At 43.9% G+C, this 24,491-nt stretch overlaps 1 protein-coding gene across 4 annotated transcripts in view; it reads left to right on the plus strand.

The window, feature by feature from the left end:
- The window catches only part of epha8 (eph receptor A8), a 271,719-nt gene that overhangs the window by 176,546 nt on the left and 70,682 nt on the right, over positions 1–24,491 (plus strand). For 3 of the 4 annotated variants that reach the window (XM_069919030.1, XM_069919028.1, XM_069919027.1), the window contains exons 5-10: positions 1,712–1,874; positions 3,355–3,451; positions 6,597–6,664; positions 11,686–11,811; positions 12,863–13,048; positions 23,269–23,330. In XM_069919030.1, the coding sequence (XP_069775131.1) occupies positions 1,712–1,874; positions 3,355–3,451; positions 6,597–6,664; positions 11,686–11,811; positions 12,863–13,048; positions 23,269–23,330 (702 nt within the window). Of the gene's footprint in view, positions 1–1,711; positions 1,875–3,354; positions 3,452–4,720; positions 4,729–6,541; positions 6,665–11,685; positions 11,812–12,862; positions 13,049–23,268; positions 23,331–24,491 lie in introns of all 4 variants that reach the window. The other variant, XM_069919029.1, reaches the window with a different exon arrangement.

Consider the following 24,491-nt stretch of genomic DNA (forward strand, 5'->3'; position numbering starts at 1 on the left):
GAGAGAGAGCTTCACATTGAGAATATTGTTACTAATTGTCAATTATTTTAAAGTATATTTGTTTTAATTCATCCAGTTGAGTTCCCTTTGCAATGCACTTGTGTATATATTGCTGCCACAAGGATCTATTCTATCTGCATATCACTGATTTTAGTGGAACCAAATTTTAGTTGTGGTTTGTTTTATTACATTTATTGTTAAGTGTCAGTAAACTATTCACCAAACCAAAGCACATACACATTGGAGACCAAATAAAAACACAGCTGCCCATAATCTGTCTCCATTGAAGAGCTCGTGCTGACACCATCGACACTGAACAGATATCCCGCTGCCCAGCATTACTGCAAAATATGGCCCAGTTGCTTTGGACTGTTGTAATGAAGGGGTATTGTCAGAAAAACCCCAAATGTGTTTGAAGCAAAAATAATTCAGCTCAGCCGTACTGAAAGGCAAGAACCTGGCAGGGCTGTGCGGTGAGGTCAAGGGAGTGAGATTGAATTGTCCTGAATTGTCCACTACAATTGTCTCTGAATTGTCCTCACATAGGGTTGGTTCAAGTTCAAATCTTTTTATCACCTGCCTGTACATAGACAATCTGACAAAACAGTGGTTCTCTGGACCACAGTGCCAATCCATACGCACATATGCACAACACATAATAATCACATATGTACAAAAAGATCATATTTAAAATAAATAAATATATTGGGATGATTAACTTGGTTTCATCAATCTCACAGTCTGTGGGAAGAAGTCATTTCCAAGCCTGGCATCCTGATTCTGATGTTCATTTACCTCTTTTCTGATAGTGGAGCGTCAAAAGTACTGTGGGATGGATGGAAGGAGTCTTCTAAAATTCTTTGAATTTTAGTAAGGAGGCTGGTAAATGTCATTGACCGAGGAAAGGGAGATCCCAGGGATCTTCTCAGCCATTTTGATGGCCCTCTGAATAGATGTTCAGTTTGATGCCTTGCAGCTATCGTACCATGCAGTCAGGCAGGCCACTCATCATAGAACACAGAACACAACAGCACAGTACAAGCCCTTCAGCCCACAACATCGTGCCGACCAAAAAAAATCTAAACTCCCTACCACATCCATGTGCCTGTCTGAGGGTCTCTTAAGTGTCCCTATTGTTCCAGCTTCCATTACCACCCCGAGCAATGCACTTCAGGTGCCCACAATTCTCGGCATTAAAAAAAAACATCTACCCCTAAACTCACCTCCCTTCAAACCGTACAGATCTCCCCTTGAGTTCAGTGCGTCTAATGGCCTGCTTCTGTACCGTAACTATTTCAAGGTGTTGTGGGTTGGAAACCCAGATTCAAGAGAGTGAAAAAAGGTGGTGCAGTGAAAGCCATCAATGTTGCAAAGGTGCAGATAAATGATGACCTCGGAGGAATAATGGCATTTTGAGGGGATTGATGTAAATGGTCAAGTGATGAAAAAAAATGAGCATCGTCTAAGCTAGTGGTTCCCAATTTTATTTATTTTTTTCACTGACAACCCACTTGAAGTAATCCCTGACTAATCACAGATCACCTACGGCATGGGATTAATTGAGGTGGTATGTGAGCGGAAAAAAAGAAGTTTGAAAACCATTGGTCTCAGTAGATGGGTGAGCCCGATTCGTAATTGTATTTTTTGTCTGGCGATGTATTTTTACCCAAAACCCTAATCCTGAAATTGAGTATTTTTTCCTGTCCCACAGGGTAAGGAACAGCAGAGTTACTCCACACTGAAAGCAAGGGGGACGAGCGTGACTGTCTCCAACCTGAAACCTGGAACCCGTTATATATTTCAGGTGCGAGCACGGACATCAGCTGGGTGTGGCCGTTTCAGTCAAACTGTAGAGATTGAAACTGGGAAAATAGGTAGGTGCCTCGCGGACTCCTGCGCCGTGGGCTGGGCAGATCCGGGATGGGGTTGCACTGGAGGACCCGAGCAGTGACGAGGGCCTGATTTTCCTGCTGACCATGATGTCTGAGTCCTTGCCTCCGGCATCTGACACCTGTGACCTTCAATGCAATGATAAGCCTCACACCTCAACTCAAGGCTATGCTTAACCAATGACAAACCTCGAAGCTGTGCTCAACCAATGATAAGCCACACCCCGACCAGACTTTGTTCAAACAATGAAAACCCTTACCTCCAACTCAATGCTATGCTAACCAATGACAAACCTGTCACCCCAACTTCAGGTGGTTCAACCAATGACTAAGCTCACACCCCGACACCCCGACTACAGGTTAAGCTCAACCAATGACCAACCTCGCACCCAAACTCCAGGCTTGGCTCAACCAATAAAAAACCTCACACACCAACTCAAGGGTATGCTTAACCAATGACAAATCACAGGCCTGGCTCCATCAAAAATTGGTTGACCACGTTTAACTCATGGGTTCTTCCAACAGTTCACCACTCATTGTTCCATATCCCATGGAGTACGTACTCTGCCATCTCTCTTCATATGTCAACCCCTCAATCCCAGCAGTCAGCCTGATGACACCAAGAGATGAGCAAGGAGGACTCAAATGATATGGGTAGTGAATGGGCAAGAAGTTGGCAGGTAGAGTACAGTGGAGGAAAAGATGATATTATCTAATCTAAATGGAAAGATAATACAAAATTCCACATCTAAGACGCACACCCCAACATACCTGGGACCCATGCAGACAGGGTGCATCCCCCAACCAAAAAAAACGCCCAGAGCCCACAATCTGACACTCCCATTACATATTCCCTGTCAGTCACATGGTGAACTGAACCAAATGCTCTGGTCTCAATTGACTCCTCTATCCTGTCCTGTGAGTTAAGGCCATTAAGATTTATTCCATCCTTCCTTTGGCACAACTTGTCTGATGAATCACATTCCCTGGGATCATGAGGTTGGAACTCCCCTCCGCGCCCCCCCCCCCCCCCCCCAAGTTAGTGCAATGCTAACACGCTGTGGTGTGGGAGCCTGGCTCAACATTTGCTGGAAAAAGGACAGCCTTTGGGCCCAATACTGAGTGCAGGTTGTGGTGCTCACTTTTGAAGTCTCTATGGTAACCGACGGCATTAAACTGAAGCCTCAGTTACAGTGAAATACTTGCATAAAATCAGTCATAATTATGCTACATCTATTTAGCTATTCCCATAATTGAGATGTCTGTTCAATTGTATCTTTATTTTTATTAAAATTGATTTCCATGGCAACCATAGTGAAAATAACAGTCTATCTGGAAATTGTCAACACATATATCTCATCTGGTCATTAAATGATTACCTATTTGTTTAATTGCTGACCTAATTGTAGAGATTGTCTACAAATTGGAAACATGGGTTGAACAACGGTTTTCTCTTTCTCCTCAGTCTCCCTGCGATACGATACCACAACAATAATCTGGATCTGCTTTGCTCTTGTCTTGGGGTTGATTGTTCTTATGGCTATGTTCATCTGCAGGAAAAGGTAAACCTGGTCATGGAGCACCATAATGCATGGCATACACTGCACCGCCATCTATTTTTAAATTTTCTCTCAGACAACCCCAGTTCAATATTAAAATGTACCTGGAATCACACCCCTACAGACTCTTTTGGAGTTTGTTGACCCTACACTTGGGACCCCTGCCCCAGTGCACCCGTAATCCCCACCCAACAGACCTGGCCGGGCTCCCAACCCAACACACCTGGGACCCTTGCCCCACACATGGGACCCCCCCAACTCTAACACACCCTGGACCCCTACCCCAACACACCCTGAAGCCCTATCCCAACACACCCCGGACCCCCAACCCAACACATCCTGGACCCCTATTTCCACACACCCTGAACCTCTGCTTCAATTCAGAAGTGGAAAGGTTATTTTTTTGCTGCCTTAATCTGAGGTTCTTTTTCTCATTTCATTGAGCCATGATATTTCTCACCAAGGGAGCCCTGTCCTGAAAATTGGCATGTGTACACATTGTTTCAGAGATGATTTAAAGTCTGTACAGAGGTTCTTAGGATCATAGTCCCTGAATATAAACAACATATCTCAGCTGAGGCGGCAACTCCAAACATCTTGTTGGGAGGAGACAAAAACCCTGAGCTATCTGAGATTGACAAACAGGTGAGAGGTTGCCCCTTGTGTTGCTTGTTAGTTACCAGATGCCGATGATTCTATGTGGGAAGCTGATAACTCCCAGGCTGAATGTCCTGTCTCTCTCCGTCACAATTCTCTGCCGACTGTACAAAATAAAGAGATTTGAGGTTCTCCAAGTCTGTGGAAATCTACAGTATACATTGTATGTGGGTGTAAGTTTGTTGTGGGATGCTAGCGAGGTAATAGAAATATTCATGTGCAGATGTATGTAGATATGCAGATGTATACAGATTAACAGATGGATGCAGATTTGCAGATTTACTGCACCAACCTCTATCTTATCTTTGGCTTTCTTAATTTTATGCATTTGTACAAGATCCCCTCTCATTCTTCCAAATTCCAGTGAACACAGTACCACACAACTCAATCTCTCCTCAAAGGCCAACCCCCTCATCCCTGGAATCAACCTGGTGAACCTCCCCTGCACTGCCTGTGAAGACTGTGCATCCCAACTGTACAGAGCACTCCAGATTTAGCCTCACCAGCATCAGTATCTTGTGTTCTTGACAACATTGTAAGCAGGCTCTACAAGTCAGGCAGCACCTTCGGAACAAGAAAGAGAGTTAAGATTTCAGGTCAATGTCCCTGTGTCAGAACTGGAAGTTCAGTCTCCCCACAGATCCTAGTGGACCTGTTGAGTATTTCCGACACTCTTTGTTTTTATTCCAATAAAAGCACCTGTATTTAAAATCGAATGCTGTCATATTCCCACTTTCAATTGACCCAAACCGACCTACACAGAACTGATCAAATATCAAAGATTGCTTTATTCGTCAGAATAAGGACCAAGAAAAAGTGAAAATAAATTTAAAAATTGACTTGCAGCAGCTCGAAATATAAAATAAAAACCTAAAAGGCTGTGTACGCAGCATCTGCAGAAAGAGGTTTTCTGAAACACCAGTTGGACAGGATCTATGATGCCCAGTAACCTGTCCTTAATCCTCAGTTCAACAATGTAGTTACTCAAGATGATAGAGAAGTGTTATTAAGTAGATGGTATCTTCTTCTCTTTGGCTTGGCTTCGCAGACGAAGATTTATGGAGGGGTAAATGTCCATGTCAGCTGCAGGCTCGTTTGTGGCTGACAAGTCCGATGCGGGATAGGCAGACACGGTTACAGGGGAAAATTGGTTGGTTGGGTTTTTCCTCCTTTGTCTTTTGTCAGTGAGGTGGGCTCTGCGGTCTTCTTCAAGGAGGTTGCTGCCCGCCGAACAGTGAGGCACCAAGATGCACGGTTGGAGGCGAGATCAGCCCACTGGCGGTGGTCAATGGGGCAGGCACCAAGAGATTTCTTTAGGCAGTCCTTGTACCTCTTCTTTGGTGCACCTCTGTCACGGTGGCCAGTGGAGAGCTCGCCATAGAACACGATCTTGGGAAGGTGATGGTCCTCCATTCTGGAGACGTGACTTACCCAGCGCAGTTGGATCTTCAGCAGCATGGATTCGATGCTATCGGCCTCTGCCATCTCGAGTACTTCGATGTTAGGGATGAAGTCGCACCAATGAATGTTGAGGATGGAGCAGAGACAACGCTGGTGGAAGCGTTCTAGGAGCCGTAGGTGATGGTATAACGAGATGGAAAATGTAGATCTTAGGAAAAAAATTACATATAGTTTAAGGAATCGAGCTGAATATTTTCTATAGTATTTGGAAACCATATATGGATTTTATGGATAATTTTCTGTCCACCTTTTCTATCTTATCCACTCCTCTTAATTAGTCATTTTTAAAAGCAATTAACGATTGTCGATGCTGATATTATTGTTTATTAAATGGTGGGTGTTTCCTTTTCTTACTTTTCAGTGGGAGGGGGGATGGGGAGAAAAGTATTAAAAACATTTTGTATCATTTGTTATGGATATTTGATTAATGTTTTGTTCATTATTTCCTGTAACGATGCAAACAATTAAATAAAATTTTAAAAAGACAATGTCTTTTCAATGTCTATACCAGGGGTGGGCAACCATTTTTTTAAAAGTCTCACTCCACCTTAAGTAATCCCTATGGCATAAGTGCTCTGTGAGTGCTTAAGGTGGGATGTGAGTGGGAAAGGAAGGCTGAGAACCGCTGCTCTAGACCCAATTGTTACTGCAATATTTTGCTTGAGAAAAATGGTCATTGGCCCATTTCCTTCGGAGTTATGAAACTGTGCACATAACGAGTCCATGAGGTACAATTAAAACAGTGGTTTTCAACCCTTTTCCTTTCCACCTTAAGCAATCCCTTAGTAATCACAGAGCACTTATGGCATAGGGAATACTTAAGGTGGAATGTGAGTTTTATAAAAAAGGTTGCCCACCCCCTGCTCTATATCAAGCCACAGATCCAACTTACAAATGAATGTGGGTAAAGCATGATGATGGCACAGCAACAGCTGGCCAAGAATTTAAATCCATGCCACAGAGAGTATAAACCAGACACCGCTCTACACTGGAGGTCCATCCTACTTCACAGCCTTTCTTTTCTTTACAGAAGGTGTGGGTACAGTAAAGCATTTCAAGATCCTGATGAAGAAAAGATGTATTACCAGAATGGACATCGTAAGTGCAGGAGTCATTTTAAATTCATTGACCCACTGAACAATTCATGGAAACTGATATGTCTTCACTTTTGCATTAAAGTCAAGTCACCTTTATTTATTGTTCATACCATCCTCGCTCAATAAAGACGGGATAGCGTTTCTCCAGAACCACAGAGCAAATTTACATAAATAGAAGTTAAACATATTAAGACATGGACAGTAAAAGTCCATGATACACTGGGAATTCAGGAGCCCTGATGCTTGAGGGGAAAAAAAAACCTTTGCCCTATCTGGACACAAGCGCCCGAATGCCACTGTGGTCTCCTACCAGATTTATTTGGAGTATTGTGTTCAATCCTGGTCACCTCAATTCAGGAAAGATGTAAATGCTTTAGAGAGGAGATTGATCAGGATGTTGCCTGGATTGGAGAGCACGTCTTAAGATGCAAGGCTGACAGAGCTAGAGTTTTTTTTCTCCCCTCTTTGGAGTGACAATGGATGAGGACTGACTTAATTGAGGTATAAAAGGTTATGAGGGGTTTGGTAATCTTCAGGTGGACAGCCAGCTCCTTTATCATCGAGCAACAACAACAAATACCAAAAGATATGTTCAAGGTGAGTGGAGGAAATTTTAGGGGCAATGTCAGAGATGGATTTAATTTTACACAGAGAGTGCTGGGTGCCTGGAATAATTTGGATGGGTGGTGGAGGCTGGTACACCAGTCAACACAACATTGGGGGCTGAAGGGCCTGTATGTACTGTAATGCTCTATGTTCTCTGGTATCAGTGTCTCACTGACGATGACACAGTAGGAAGTGAGATGGTCGACCTTGACCACAACAGGCCCATCCCATCAGCCCGGAGCCTCTTCCTGATTTTCCTGTGGCCCATTCTCTCACGCACCAACCTCTGATACCAAGAGTAATTTACAGCCACCAGTTAAGGTTCCACCATGCTTTTGGGGATTAGGAAACATGCAGCCACCAGTTTTTACACAGACATGCCCCATCCACTCGATGATTCACTGTCCAAGTAACCATTGAATAAGAGAAAAAAATACATAAAGCCATTGAGTGGTGGAGTTTTACAGCATGGAAAGAGGTCCTTAAGCCCAACATTTCCGTGCGGACCAAGGTATCTGCCCAAACTAGTCCTATTTGTTTACATTTTTATCTTGTTCCTCCAAACTTTTCTATTCCACTACAGGTACCTAAATGTCTTTTGGACATTATTATTGTCCCACCCTTTATCACTCGAACTTGCACCTTGCTCCAGATACCCACTAATTTCTGCGTGGAAATAGGTCCCCTTTAAATCATTCTCTCTCAATTAAACCTATGCCCTCTAGTTTTAATATTTCCTCCCTGGGGGAAAAAATGCTGTCTTTCCCCAAAACGGCTGCAGGTGTATCATGGAGAGCATTCTGGCTGGTTGCATCACTGCCTGGTATGGAGGCGCCAACTCTCAGGACAAGAATAAACTCCAAAGCGTTGTCTCAGGCCGAGTTAACATCGCAGGCACCAGACTTAACTCCATCGAGGACATGAGCAGCCTCTATCCTCAAAGACCCCCACCACCCAGGTCATGTTTTCTTCACTCTGCTACTATCGGGGAAAAGGTGCAGGAGCCTAAAGGCGAGCACTCAACGGCACAAGGACAGCTTCTTCCTTGCTGCCATCAGATGCTTGAATAATCAACGAACCAAAGAAGCTGCCTTACTTTCTGGGCACTACTAATTTTTTATTTCTAGTAATGTTGTAAGATGGTTAGAATATGAATGTTTGCCCTGTGATGCTGGTGCAAAACACCGAATTCCATGACTTGTTATTGACAATAAATCCTGATTCTGATTCAGTGAGTCTTTTCCAATCCAAATGCTGGTGGATCCTTCTCACCAGTGAAGTCAGGCTCACTGGCCTGTAGTTCCCTGGATTGTCCTTGCAGTTTTTGTTATATAAAGGAACAACATTAGCCACTCTTCATTCTTCAGGAACTCCACCCAGGGATATTGATGGTACAAATATGGCCTGAGCAATGTCATCTCGAGTTTTAAATTTAATTAAACAAAACTTGCATTTTATTTTATGCATTATAGAAGCCAATTCTGTCCATTGAAACCCATGCTGCCTCAAGACACCCAAATTTACCTACAATCCTCTATGTTTTGGAGGGTGGGAGGAAACCAGAGCACCCAGGAAAAACTCACGCAGTCATTGGGAGAACATGAAAATCTCCTTACAAACAACGGCGGATTCACACCTGGGTCACGCGCTATAATAGTACTGTGCTGCCCTCAATGTGAGACAATATACTTGGTCAAACCTTGGGGTTTTTATCCATCTTCAATGTGCTTTTGAACAACTTTTCTAATTTGGATATTTTCCAAGATATTACTGCTCATTTTCCCCAATCTTCCATAAATACAGGAGAGAAGTATTCATTTGAGTCCTTGCCCATCGACTTTGGATTCACACATAGATGTTGATATTTAAGGGGACTTTTTTTTTCCTTGTCACTGTCTTACTCGATGACCTGCAAAGGATTTTCCTTTACATTGTCTGCCAGAGCTATCTCCCTGATTTCCCTCTTGAGTGCTTCCAGATTTTGTATATACTGTGGAAGGATTCACTTGATCCCAGCTGTCTATACAAGATGTACGTTTCCTGTCTTCACTATATCTGACAAGCGTCTGCCTCATTTTTCTGACCAGGTTTTCAATATCCCTCGTCAACCTGGTTCTCGGATCCTGCCAGTCTTGCCCTTCACTGTTACAGAAACGTGCTCTCCCTATCTCACTTTTAAAACCCTCCCACTAACCACACACCTCTTTGCCTCTCCCAATCAACATTTCCATGTTCCTGCCTAATGCCTAATGCCTAATCGATCTTGGCCTGGTTTTAGTCTATACCTTTTGAATCAGTCCTGACTTTTTCCATAACTATTTTAAAGGAAATAGAAGGTTGGCCAAAACAAAAGGAGAAGCACAGGTTCTTATTCAAATAGTATCAGAGGATGATTGACATTCATGGAGATCACAGGTCAGACCTTGGTTCAACCATCCCAGCCACAGGAGGAGAGACATCTTGCACCAGTGATTTGATTTACATCCATCGTTTCCAGATTTTGAAAATATGGATAAGTGGTACATTCGAACTGATAAAAACTTTTCCAGCTCCTCCAATAAATGAACGATATCAGTGATTTCTCAACCTTTTTATTTCGTTCACATGCCCCCTTAAGTAATCCCTTACTATCCACGAAGTACCTACAGCATATGGCAGGGGTGGCCAACCTTTTAATTTTTAATTTAGATATATAGCATGGTAACAGGCCATTTTGCCCCACAAATATGTCCCAGGGGTGTAGGTTAATTGGGCGGCAAGGAAACGTGGGCTGAAATGGCCTGTTACCTTGCCGTATGTCTAAATTAAAAATTAAAAGATTGGCCACCCCTGGCATATGGCATCCTCTGGCATAGGTGCTCTGTGGTTATTGAGGGGTGACTTAAGGTGGTATGTGAGTGACCATATTCTTAGATCTTTATGTGATTGTTTTTTTTTGTCCATTTGAAAATCTAAGAAATATTCAGTGACTGACTGACAAACCATTCAATATGCAAAAAAGCATGAAATATTTAGCTATGTACATGAGGGTTGTACTTCTTCCCCGTGTCCTGCATTACATCCTTTAAGGAAGAATCTGAAAACTGGTCTCATTAATCCACTCAGAGATCTTCACAGTCCATTTTAGTGGTATGTCATGCCGCTGTTTATAAAGTGTGTATTCTTTCATGCGCCTTAAGTAAAAACACAGTACTGGACAAACTCAGCAGGTCAAACCACAAAGGTAAAGATACATAACCAACATTTTGAGCTTGGGCCCCTCATTAGGATATGTGAAAAATGTAGGTAGGCAGCTGCCCGAACCAAACGGGATGGGGCTTGGGCGGTGGTGGGGAGAAGAGGCAGAGACTCAAACCTGAAATGTTGGTTATGTATCTTCATCTTTGGCATATAAAGTACACTGACCTGCTGAGTTTCTCCTGCATTGTGTTTTTATTTCAATCACAGTGTCTGCAGACTTTTGTTTTACTTAGTGTTACGGAGTCCAGAGGACCCCAAAAACCAGCAGTAATAGATATGCACCACAACACAGGTTTACTTAAACAAAAGTAGTTTTCAATTATATTTGAACAAGAAAACAGAATTAAACTTTAACTTATTACTTAACCTACTTAATCCCCCCTCTAATACTAAGCGCAGGTGTGTGTCATGTATATAGGCTTAGAAAAGTTCTTTGGATCACAGTCCAATCTCAGTGGTTGCAGGCAATTCTTGTACTATGCACGGAAGTTAGCATTAACAAAGTTCACCAGTCTTTGGTGCTTAACAGGCAAATGGTTACCCCTCAGGAGGGTTCGTTGGTTTTTAGAGAGAAATTCCTTTTGTTCCAGGACATCCGCACCTGATTCTTTCCAATCAGTTTTGCTGACGAAACTTGCCCTCTTCAGGTTTCTCCAGTTGATCTTCTTTCTTTCAGGTCACTTTTCAGACAGCCAGCCTTCTCCTTTGACCAGAGAGTCTTCCAAAGTTTGCCAGCTTGTCCCTCTGGAACTGATATCTCTGTCTCTCCTTCTCTCTGTTTCACACCCTCCTTCTGTGAGAGCAAAACTGTTCTGTCTCTGCCTGCAAAAGTCACATGCTCTCCCAGGCAAGCTGTATGCTGCAACTTTGTTGTTCTTTTTGCAAATAGCACACTGCAAATGTCCTGCAAATATTCTGTGTTTTAAAATGTTTATGTGCAACCTGCTCTAACAATCCTTCCCAAAACACCTCTAAATACTCTGTCACATTAGTTTGTCTTTAGTTCTTATTAAAGATTTGCTACCCATGTCTAGCTTTTTTAGAGTTTAAATTCAAAACCATCTTTATTAAAAGTTTTCAATTTGGATATTCTAATTCTCAATCTGAATGTGGTTTGTATCTCTCCATAATCTTTGAAATTGTGTCATAAACATTGTCATGCTGTTGCTCTCACAGTCAGATTCCCAGACCCAAAGATTTATGTCGACCCTCACACTTACGAAGACCCAGGACAAGCAGTCCGAGAATTTGCCCGAGAAATAGAGGCATCACGAATAAAAATTGAGAAAGTTATTGGCTCAGGTGAGAAGCTCATTGTCTTTTCTCTTTTAGCGATGGAGATACGGTTTCTATTAAAACAAATGTAAAAATGCTGGAGGAACTCCGCAGGTTTCGCAGCGTGCAAAGGAGATAAAGATGCAGTGTAGCACCCACATTTCAAGTCTGAGCACTTCTTCGAGGTCCAAGCAAAAAGCAGGCAAGCACCTGGGTTAAAAGGCCACGGAGGAGAGTGGAAAGGGCAGGGTGAGGAGCGCAGGCCCACAGGCAAAAGGTTGGAAGGGCAAGAGAGAAAAGTGAGAGTCGATCAGGGTGTTAATGCAGAGATGGAAGAAAAGAGACATGGAAAGAGAAAAGGAGAGAGAGAGAGAGACAAGGATAGAGAAAGGAGAAATTGGGATGGGGAAGGGGAGAGACAAGGTTGGGGGGTGGGGTGGCCTAACGAAAACCAGAGAAGTTGATGTCAGTCTGATTGGAGGTTGCCCAGATGGAATATGAGATGTTGTTCCTCCAATCTCAGCATCTGCAGACTTTTGTGCTTCACACACAGCCTTGGGTTATGACAGGGCAGATGTTATACCCACTTAAATCAGTTTCTCTGAGGACACAATTAGGTCCCAATATTTACTTTTCAATAGAACTAAACACCAAGTCATATTGTTCTCTCAGCAACAACACTCAAAAACAAGTACAATACCCTCAGATTCCTTCACATTTGACAGGGACAGTGCCAAGGACATTGCCCCACCCCCGCAAACGAGGTGCTCTGCCCCCCGTATGGTTGCGGCCATCAGTGGCCGTCAAACCTGCTCCCACCCCCTCTCACGTCTAGTTTCACGCATGCTAGCGACTCTACACCCGTCCCTGGCTGCGTCAATAGCGTGCGTCAAGCATCAGGAGCGCCCTCATCGCCTACGTTGGAGGGGCAGATAGCACCCTACTGATTGACAGGTAGGTCCCAGCTAGCACTCCCCACACTGCTGAATGAGCCCCCCCCCAACACACTAATGCCCCCTCTAATGTTCGTTCTGGTGCTGACCCTGACGTTTGATTTCATCACTTTGCTTTTGAACAGGTGAATTTGGTGAAGTATGCTACGGCCGTTTGAAATTGCCAGCTAAACGAGAGATACCTGTGGCTTTAAAAACTCTCAAAGTAGGGTATACGGAAAAACAGCGGCGCGACTTCCTGAGTGAGGCCAGCATCATGGGACAATTTGACCATCCCAACATCATCCGGCTGGAAGGAGTTGTCACCCGAAGTGAGTACTGAAGTGGCTGTAGTTTTGAGAATAGCTGTTATCCTTCTCAGCAGTCTTTACTTAATAATGTAACTTTTATTAAAAAAAACATTTTTAAGCATGGTTGAAGCCAATTCCAATCCACGAGCCAGAGCCACACAATTAAACATTGTCAACCTATACGTTTTTGTGGGTGCGAGGAACCTATACATTTTTGCGGGTGGCAGGAAACCAGAGAACACCCAGAGAAAACCCACGCAGGTCACGGGGAGAACATACAAACTTGTTATAGACAGCGTGGTTTTCAAACCCGGGTTCTGGTGCTGTAATAGCTTTGTGCTAGCCGCCCTCCCCAAAATAGCCATTTTGTTTGAGATCAACCTGGAATTTTCTCGGAACTGCTCCCACGTGACTCAAAAGCTGCAGTGAATTTACAGAATCCCATCTGGACAAACTCAGACCCATTTGACATAGCTTGATAGATATCTAGAACAAGTGATATTATTTTGATTATTGATAATGACGATTAAATTTTATTGTCATATGCATAAGTACAATGGGCAGATGCACCAAAATTCTTACTTGCTTTAGCCACACAAGTATGTAAGATACACCTAAAATGCTGCAGGAACTGAGCTGATCCCACAGCATCCATAGTTAAAGATACTACAGGTACACAATCCTTTATCCAGAACCCTTGAGGGCAGTGTGTTCCGAATTTCGGATTTTTCCACATTTTGAAAAGCCAGATTTAACCCCACCTGAATTGTGCTGCCGTATTCACCCACACCCCCTTTCAGTCACCCTGCCGCCTTCACCCCCAACCCCTCTCACCCACCCAACTCGCAATGCCGCCTCTCTCCCCACTTGCCAGGTTTTGGAGCTTTCCGGAATTTAGATGTCCGGATAGAGGACCGTGTACCTGTACTGACATTTCAGCCTAAGCCCTTCCACAAGGTATAAGCTTGTAGGTTGAGGAAGGGCTCAGGCCCGAAGCGTCGGTAATATATCTTCACCTCCTACGAACGCTGAGAGGCTGGCTCAGTTTCTCCAGCATTTACTGTATGTTTTTACTACAACTACAGTGTCTTCAAACCTTTCTGTGTCACCCAATGTAAGATACGCCAACTACAATAGCTTATATTAAATGCCAAGATGAGAATAATGATAGTAAATATAAAAAGATAGAAAAGTATATGTTCCAGATGAACTTAATTTAGGGACAAAAGTAAGGTTTCAGTAGGACAGGCAGATCTTTTCATGGTCCCGGAGTTGTTTACGGTTGGGGAAGTGCCTGTTAGCTGTTGGAAAACAACTCTCTTGAACCTGGAGGTGCTGGAGTTTAGACCTTCTACCTGAAGGTAGCAATGAGAATTGGTGACCAGGTGATGGGGGGTCCATTATGATGATGGCATATTTTGATGTCTTTATTGGAGAGGAGGTCGGTGCCCAGGATAGACTCAGCAATGTTTGCTCCCTTCCTACCCCAATCTGCGTTGCTGGGCACAGTGGGATAGATTATTCAGTGACCTTCCAAAAGTAGAGGTGTTGATCTGCCTTCTTCACGGTTGACTCAGTGCCCCAGAAGAGGTCTTTCGATATGTGGACTCCCAGGAAGTTGAAGGTACAAATCCATGGGACTTTGACAACTGAGGAATTGTTCTTGAAGGAATCAGGTAATCAGGAATTTGATAGAAACACCAAGGCTCAGAAATTGGATTATGAGCTGGGGTATGCTTTTGAGTGCCAATTTCCATGAAAGGGAACACTTTTAATGTAACTCGGGGACTTCATGCAGGTGCTTTAGAGAAACCCAGATGTGTATGGTGGTATTCAATTGATGCCTGGATTCAACAATTGTGAGTTTCCATAGGAACAAGTAGCTCACATTGTCCACTGGAGTCCAAAATGCCCATGAATTTAGCTGCTATATTACTGATAGTGAAGCTCCCTGGGCAGATACTATCCTAGTAATAGAAGCACAAACTGATGTGTCCTCTTGAAGTAATTTGCTTGTCTGCCTTGTATTCTGACTGCCAGCTCCACTGATAGTGGCAACCACCCCCACTCGCCAAGCCTTCAGCCTTGTTAAACCTACTCTCACCCACTAATCTACTGATCCAAACCCAACCAACAACCACCCACACACCTGATCTTTCCTCCTGAACCATCAAGACTTCACTGGGCAGCAGAGTGGTTCAGCTACCTTACTGTGCCAGTGACTTGGGTTTGCTCTGATATGTGTATGCTGTCAGTGTGGAGTTTGCATGTTCTCTCTGAGTGCTTGGGCTTTGTCCAAGTACTTCACGTCCCTCCTACATACTGAAAACATGCAGATTGTGTTCCCTACCATGGAAAACCTTCTTGAACTCTGTTCAAGCCTTTCAGCATTTGAAATGAGGTCCCCCTCATTTTTCTGTACTCCAACAAGTACAGTCCTAGAGCTGACAATCGTTCATCTTATGCTAACCCTTTCGATCCTGGTATCATTCCAGTAAATCTTTTCTGAACCGTCTCCAACATCAGCATGTCTTCTCTCAAATAAGTTCTCTTTCAAATTGGGAAATCTCAGACATATTAATTACTTTTCAACACACAAGGCTTCCCCATCAGTGGGGACCATGCAAGTCAAAGCAGAGAGGCCCAGGCCACACACAAACACACACACACACACACACACACACACACACACACACACACACACACACACACACACACACACACACACACACACACACTTTACAGCAGCCTTCAGAAAGTGATAGCGAACTATTAATAAGAAACACACACAATGAACTGGTACATACAATGAACAAGAAAAAAATCACTAAAATTTCCCACCACCCCTTGACTCAGTGCAGGCATGACTCTATGCTACAAGGGACACTAATTAAATGCTTCCAACCCTTTTAACAGTGCACATCTTATCAAGTCTCTCCAATGCCCTTCCACGGTTCTAGTCCTGGAGTGAAGCAGAGTGGTTCCAAGCTGGCAAAGAGAGAGAACAAAGAACACATGGCATCTTTATATTACAACAGCCAATGGCTCAAGGCCAAGTACAGGCTAGCTGGAGAGTTCAGTCCAGGTAATTTACATTGGTCCAATAGCAAGGTGTGCACTAATGAGTGGGGGCGGAACCAAACCTTGATTGGCTGCTGGTGTGTCCTCAGACTCGGTAGGGGGGGTACAGTGCTGTCGCATGTCAGCCACAACCCTTCCCAATACAATCAGCAAGAATGTTAGGGGATTCTTAGACAAGAGGGCATAACGTCAGGATAAAACTGTCAATTTAAAACAGGAGATGTGGAAGGAATTCTTTAGCCAGAGGGTCGCGAGACTGTGGAACTTCTTGTCATGGGCTGCCAGGTCGTTGGGTGTATTTAAGGCAGAGATTGACAGATAATTGATTAGTCAGGGCATCGAGTTATGGGGAGAAAGTCAAGGTGTGGGGCTGAGTTGGTGGGTGAATCAGCTCATGATTAGAATTACAGAGCAGACTTGATGGGCCAATAGGCCTACTTCTGCTCCTGTATCTTATAATCCTGTGAACATTGAACTTGGTGCGACTTTATCTGAGAGATCCTAAATGTTGCTTTCTAATCTTCTGTCATTTTCAATCTCCTGTCCAATATTTTCTCTTGAAAATAAACTTTAAAAAATTAAACAGATGGAAATCTTAAATAAAAACAGAAATTTCTGGAAACACAGCGCCTCGGCCAGCATCTGTGGAGAGAGAAGCAGAGTTAATGTTTGAGGATAGAGACACTTTGTCAGATCTCACGCAGAGTTTTGACCTGAACCATTAGGTGTGTCTCTGCGTGCAGATGCTTCCGGATCTGCTGAGATTTTCCTGCATTTAATCTTTGATTAGCTTTATCTCTTGCCACCCCATGGAATCTGCTATCAATGCACACTAATATTAGAGCAAGGCTGCTATAATACATCCAAAAGACTTAAAACATTCATGCAGTAATCAGCAGTAGACTGTCATAAGGGTTTGTGTTTATTTTAATGTAGACAGCTCTGTTACAGGCCAATTCAGTCCAACGTCCGTGCAACCCCATTAACCTACACCTTGGTACATTTTTGATGGGAGGAAACTGGATTCCCCAGGGAAAGCCCACGCAGACACGGGGGAGAATGTACAAACTCCTTACAGACAGCGCGGGATTCGATCCCGGGTCCAGTCCTGATCACTGGCGCTGTAAAGGCATTGCGCTAACTGTGCTGTTTATGGTACAGGTTAGAATGTCTGCCCTTCACAGGATAGCTGCATAAAGTTCTCTCTGAGCAAGATGTACCAACTACCACCTCCTTTCAGGACACCTCAGAGAAGCAGCACATCATCAATCACACCCACTCTTTATTCGTGCAATTAAACACTGACAAATATTTGTCCACAAGCCAACTGAACCTCATTAATCTTGTCTGTGAATCAATTTGCGAGGAGTCACCTTTCAAGGGGTCACTCAATGGAACCTCAGAATTTAAAAATTGTTGCATTGAATTGGAGGCCATTCAACCCATTGAGTCCATGCTGCCCACTTCTCTGCTGTCGGCTAGTCACTACTCTGGTCTTTTCAGCTCCCGTTCATCAAGCCAATGAGTGATGCTTCTGCCTTGTTCTCTATTGACTTTGAGCCACTGATCACCCAGAATACCTATTTTGTTTTTATTTAATCATACAGCGCGGTAACGGGCCCTTCTGACCCATGAGCCTCTGTCGCCCAAACACCCCAATTAACCTACAATCTCTGGTATGTTTTGGAAGGTGGGAGGAAACAAGACCACTCGGAAGAAACCCACGCAGACACAGGGAGAACGTAGAAACTCCTTACAGACATTGCTGGATTCGCACCCAATCGCTGCCACTGTAATAATGTGCGCTAACTGCTACACTGACCAAACTGTTCGGATGGTCTGTCACAAGTTCAAGTTTATTATCATCTGACTGTCCATGTACAACCCAGCGAAACTGGGTTTCTCCAGACCACAGTGCACCCACATACACACACAATGCACAGCTCGGTGTTTTAAGTGATCATTCCCCAGAGGTTGGGGTGGAGAAGGTGTGACTCCACACCTCTCTCTCTGCAACAGGATTCTGGACTTCCTGACAAGGCACGGAGCATGTGCATGCTCACAGTCTTTTTCCCCCGGGCAGACACTTCCAAGAAATAGAGTAAGAAGTTTGCAAGAGATTTAATCAATAACGGAGGGACGATAGTTTCACACAGACGATAAAACGAGCTAGTAAAGGAAGCTATTCAGGCAGTTACAATTACAAATCAAAAGACAATTGGAGAGATAGGTGGATAAGAAGGGTTTAGAAAAATTTGGGCCATCTGCAGCAAATGGAACTAATCCAGGATGCCAACTTGGCCAGCAATGCCAAGTTTGGTCAAGGGCCTTCTCCATGCTATATGACTCTATAAATTATTATTTTGCTCCAAAATATTTTCCTTTGAAGGAAGAAGCAACCACATGCTAAATTGCAAATAAATTGGCACCATTTCTTTCCATGAAGTGACATTCATTCTTGACCCACATAAAAACAGCAATTAATGAGGTGCTCTTGATGTGCTTTCATTAGCTGTGAACATATCACTTTTCATTTCATGGGAAGCGTTCCCTTCACTTCATTCATAAGAACTGATCAAAGTTATGTGTTGCCACAAATATATTGACCCTGCTCAAAGCCCTAGCATCTAGCTTGAAATGGGTCAGTTTGTCAAATTACAAATGAAATACTCGGCATCAGATGCAGGATTAAGAGGGGTTACTTTTATTGTGACGGCATTGCCAATCTGGGAGATTGAAGACTTGTTCTTTATTTGTGAATGAATTGCAGTGCATTGTTCCTGTGGAATGGCAAGGCTTATGATCTAGATCTGAGCATCAAGGTCATTACATCACTGATTACAGAGATTGATGCTCCACTTAGCAACGTTCATTTGCCCACTCCTGGTTTGACCCCAATAGTGAATGGAAGGTAACTTTGGATTGGTGCAGAGATGAGGAAAATTCGTCCACATTGTCCTTTCTTACATGATCATATTCATCAACAACGCCACTCCCAATCTCAACCAGCTCTGGCAAACTGTCCTGCTACCCATTCCGATCTGACTTATTAATGAGCCAGAGAAACTCAGCAGGTCATGCAGCATCCATAGGATGTAAAGGGTGACCAGGTATGGAACAGGTGCCTGAATAAAAAGGTGGGAGGAGTGGGGAGGAGGAGGGATTAGGGAAGGAGCAGAGGCCGGCAGGTGGATATGTGGGAGGGTAGAAAGAGAAAGAAGTTGGGAAGTGATAGGGGGAGAGGGCAGAGGGCAACTTTGATAAAAGGAAAGGAAGTGGGTGGGGAGCTAAAGGAGAGGAGACAGAGGTGTAGGGAAAAAAGAAAGATGGGGAGGAAGTTAATGGCAATTGGAGGTCAATATTGATGCCGTCTGGTTGCAAACAGAATATAAGATGATATTCCTCCAGTTTACAGGTGGCCTCAGTTTGGCAGTGCACGAGGCCACGGACAAACAAGTCGGTGTGGCATTGCAGCATAGAATTAAAAGGGCTGGCCCCTACGAGGTCCTTGCTGTTGCAGGAGGCAGAGTAAAGGTGCTTAATGAAACCATCTCCCAGTCTGCGCCCTGACGCAGAGGAGGCCATGTCGGGAGCACTGGATGCAATAAATGAGGTCTTCCCATTCGCAAGTGAAGCGTTGCACAAATGTGGCCAAGATTAATTGCTAACAGCCTCATTTAAATTCCATGGTCCCCAATGCAGATCTCAATAGAGAGCAGGAAGGAGGTACACGCAAAGACTGCCCATAATGAGTCCAGAGGAGCGCGCAAAAGTGCTGGAGAAACTCAGCAGGTCACGTAGCATCCATGAGAAACTAAAAGGCAGTCGACGTTTGGGCCTGAGCCCTTCTTCCAGAAGGCGATGCCCATCCCAGTACTTCATCAATACTCCATCTGGCCATCTGCTTGGAAGTTACCGCCAGTCAGAGAAAAGCACCAAGCCCCTAGGTGTAATCTTCCCCTGATTTTCCATTCGCCTTCAACTGCTAGCAAGCTGTCTATCAGCATTTTGTGAGGAATTGCTTTTCCATTATTTTGTTAATTGCCTCCCCACGTCCAAGGAGGGAAGGTATACCTCATGAGGCTTATGATGTTGTAATAAATTGACTGCAGCATGCTTCTCATTCCGCTCCTTTAAATATTCATGGCATGGGCTGCAGGCATTAGCAGCAAGATGTATCATTTATCGGCCAAGAATAATGCTTCTAATCCTTCTACTTAAACTGCAGTAAACCACATGGTGAAGGAGCAGTCATAACGAGGTTGGCAAGAACCACAAGGGAGATGTAACTCCACTGGTGAATCCAGTCTCTTCTTGAAGCCAGAGGTTTTCGTGCTACTTGTCAGTTTCATTCTTCATGCCAAAAATTCCACCGAGGCAAATGTTTTGCGGTTTACCTCATTAAACCTGCTCCATCGTATTGTTTTCCATCGTTCCTACTTGCTTTCAGCCGGAATTCCTCAAATGCTATTCCTGTACTAATCAAGCTTGCAATCATTTTATGAATTTTCCTTTGCGCCTCCAAGGCAGTTTCATCTAATTTATGAAGTGCAGTGTAACACTGCAAAATAAATATTTGCAGAAGTGTCCAAATATTGTCTAAGAGACTGGCATGGTGGTGCAAAGGAAGATCGAGCTTGTCTCTGTCTAGAATCCCCTGTGAGAAAGGGAAGTGGCATTTTCCCCTTTGGGCAATCAGTTCTTTGCGCATTTGACATCGTTTCCCAATCCGCCATGTCAATTCCAAGTGAAGTGATCCAAGGCCATTGTAAACCCATCTCATAACTCTATCTGTTGTTCTGGGAAAGTGTTGATGGGGTATTATCGAACATTACAGCACAGTACAGGCCCTTCAGGCCACAATGTTGTGTCGACTTATATATGCCTATATAACAATCTAACCCTTCACTACCTCACACCCACAATCTTCTATTTTTCTTACACCCATCTACCCATCTAAGTCTACAGTGTAAAAAAAATTTAACCCTGACATCTCCCCTAAACTTTCCCCCACTCATCTTAAACAGATGTCCTCTGGTATCCTGGGAAAAAGCTGCCGGCTCACCACCCTATCTAAGCTGCTTATATTCCTCTATTAAGTCACCTCTCATCTTTCATTGCACCAAAATAAAAAGCCCTAGCTCTGTCAACCTTGCTTCATAAGACTTGTGCTCCAATCCAGGCAATCTCCAGGTCAATCTCCTCTACACTCTTTCTAAAGCTTCTACATCCCTCCTGTAATTCTGTGACCAGAATGTGAATGCAATGTCCACGAATGTCCTTCAAACTGCTTGTTCCTTTTATAATGACCAGAAGCAACTGCCATAACCAACATGAAGGCTGTGTATTTGCAGGAACAGGCATGTGGATTATTTTCCATAGCTTGATCATTGAGTCTCACAATAGACAATAGACAGTAGGTGCTGGAGTCGGCCAATTGGCCCGTCAAGCCAGCACCGCCATTTTTCAGATCATGGCTGATCATTCTTTGTCTGTATCCATTCCCAGCCTTATCCCCATAACCCTCAACTCCGCTGCCCATAAGAGCCTTATCTAACTCCCTTTTGAACATATCCAGCAAATCTGCCCCTACCACCCTCTGTGGCAAATCATTCCACAGATCCACACTTCTCTGGGTGAAAAAACATCTCCTCATCTCTGTCATAAAGGGCCTTCCCTGTATTCTTAAACTACGTCCTCTATTCCTTGTCCCTCCAAGATTGGGAACGTGTAATCCGATTTCACCCCGTCTAGCCCCTTGATAGTCTTATATACCTCAATCATGTCTCCCCTCATGCTTTCAAACTCCATCGCATATAAGCCCAATCTTTCTAACCTTTCAGCATATGTCAATCCTGCCATCCCGGGAACTAACCTTGTAAATCTGCGCTGCACTCCCTCCATAGCGAGTATGCCCTTTCTCAAATTTGGGGACCAGAACTGGTCGCAATATTCCCGGCGAGGTCTCACCCAGGCCCTGTACAACAGCAGGAGGGCATCTCTGCTCCTATACTCCAATCTCTTCTTTACGAAAGCCAACATGCCATTTGCCCTCTTCACAGCTTGCTGAGCCTGCATGCTAGTTTTTAGTGACTGGTGTACAAGTCCACCCAGATCCCTTTGCAGTATGGCACCAAGCCTTTGGCGCAAGTTTTCTACATAATCTCCTCCCATTATCCCTGCATTTATTGCAATTCTGCTCACTCATTTCCTAGTTATTACATGGTGCTTTCCTTAGGATGGCATGGTTAGCAAAGTGGCTCGTGCAGAGCTATTACAGTGCCAGCATCCAGGGTCTGAATCCCCCACTATCTGTATGGAGCTTGTATATGCTCCCTGTAACCAGCATAGGCCTTTTTCTGGGTGCTTTGGTTATGTTCCACTTTCCAAAGTCACATGGAATGTGCAGGTTATTTGGTTGCCATTGGGCGGCAGGGGTTTCATGGGCTGGAACGGTCTTCAACTTGGTGTCTCGGTCTGGTGCGCTGAGGTAGCAGCGAGCAAGCACAAAACTCAAAAGACTGCACAATGGGCTTTATTTCAGTAAAAGTCTGAACACCAGTTCATGCCTTGGTGGCTCCCCGTGTGACTGGGTCAGGATGGGCCGGCTCAGGTCTATATTTGGGTTGGCTGATTGACAGCCGGACAGGCGGAGTTAGCCCCTTAGGTGGTCTTCCTGCAAGTACTGGTGGTACTTTCAGTAGGCTGGTGGTCGTATTACCACACTCTGTAAATTAAAATGAATCAAATGTACTATATCCCACTGGCTTTGCCTCTGTATCCAAGTTGTGGGCGACTTCGCACAATCACAAAGGTGACTGGTAATTATGAATCTATGTGACATGTTGGCCTGAGCCTCCCTTCACAATACGAGCCTTACTGATGGCATCTACTGTCATCATCTGGCTGTCAGAAGTGGGGTATCAAAGGATTTCCAACCCAGTAAATCCAGGTACACGACCAATATCACTTTTGTCTGAAGACAGGAGATGAAGCGAGAAGGAGCTGGAAGAATGGGCAAGTGGTCTATGAGTATTTCTGGCATCCTTCCCTTCCATTTTCTCCTTCCGTTAATTGTGTTTGATGCAGAATAAGTCTATTTCAGGATGGTGAAAGGCCTTGCATCACTTTCTCTCTCTTTCTCTCTCTCTCACTTGCAGGCAAACCAGTGATGATTGTAACAGACTACATGGAGAACGGGTCACTGGATTCCTTTCTAAGGGTGAGTTCATTACACAGAAGCACAACAGAACATTAGACCAAATGCTTATCAGTTTCAGGAATAAGAATCAGGTTTGTTATCTTGAACGTGTCACAGAATTCTTTGTTTTGCAGCAGCAGTATTGTGCATTTCAAGTCCAAAAATCGCTCTGTTACATTTTCGTAAAACACGATTTAAAAATAAATAAATTAGTGCAAAAGAGGGAGAAAAAATTGAAGTAGTGTCTGTGGTTCACTGTCCATTCAGAAATCTGATGGCAGAGGGGATGAAGCTGTTTTTGCTCCATTGGGTGTTCATCTTCAGGCTCCTGTTCCTCCTTCCTGATGGTAGCAGTGAGAAGAGGGGAAGCCTGGGTGGTGAGGGACCTTGATGGTGAAGCCTGCTTTCTTAAGACACCACCTCTTGTAGATGTCTTTATTGAAGAGAACACTGATAACCAGGAAGGAGTTATCGAGATTACAACTCTCCGTAGTCTTTTCCTGTCCTGTGCATTGGCACCTCTGTGCCAGAGGGGGATGCAACCAGTCAGAATGCACTCCATCGTAAATTTTATATTATTAAAAAAAATATTTAGACATCCAGCACAGTAACAGGAAACCAGAGCACCTGGGCAAAGACACTGGGAGAATGTACAAACTCTACAGATTTGAACTAACCGTGCCAGAATGCCTGTAGACATTTGCAAGAGTCTTTGATGACATCCCAAATCTTCTCAAGCTCCAGTCGAAATATAGCCACTGGAGGGCCTTCTTCGTGATTGCATCAAGATGACGGCTCCACGATAGAGCTTCAGAAATGCTGACACCCAGGAATTTGAAGTTCGCTATCTTCCCCACTGCTGATTTGTGTTTTCCCCTTAGGTTGGCACAACATGGTGGGCTGAATGGCCTCTACTGTTCTAGGTGGGTTTGTACCTTTTCTTTAAGAACCTGAGAAAAGGTAGCAATTATTTTTCTGATGAATATTTCAGTTTGACAGCTTCAAATATCTCTGTCTCTGAAACAATATTAAAATAGGGAGAATATTTGAAATGTGCAAAAAAAACCCACAATTTTCTGACAGATTCAATGCTTTTTTTCAACTTTCTCTCTGCCTTATAAACAAGTTTACTTCTACAGTGAGTTTTATTCATTGAAGTAGGTCAATATTTTAGAGGAGTCA

This window comes from Narcine bancroftii, chromosome 2 (genome assembly GCF_036971445.1).
Source record: "Narcine bancroftii isolate sNarBan1 chromosome 2, sNarBan1.hap1, whole genome shotgun sequence".
NCBI classification, from domain to species: domain Eukaryota; kingdom Metazoa; phylum Chordata; class Chondrichthyes; order Torpediniformes; family Narcinidae; genus Narcine; species Narcine bancroftii.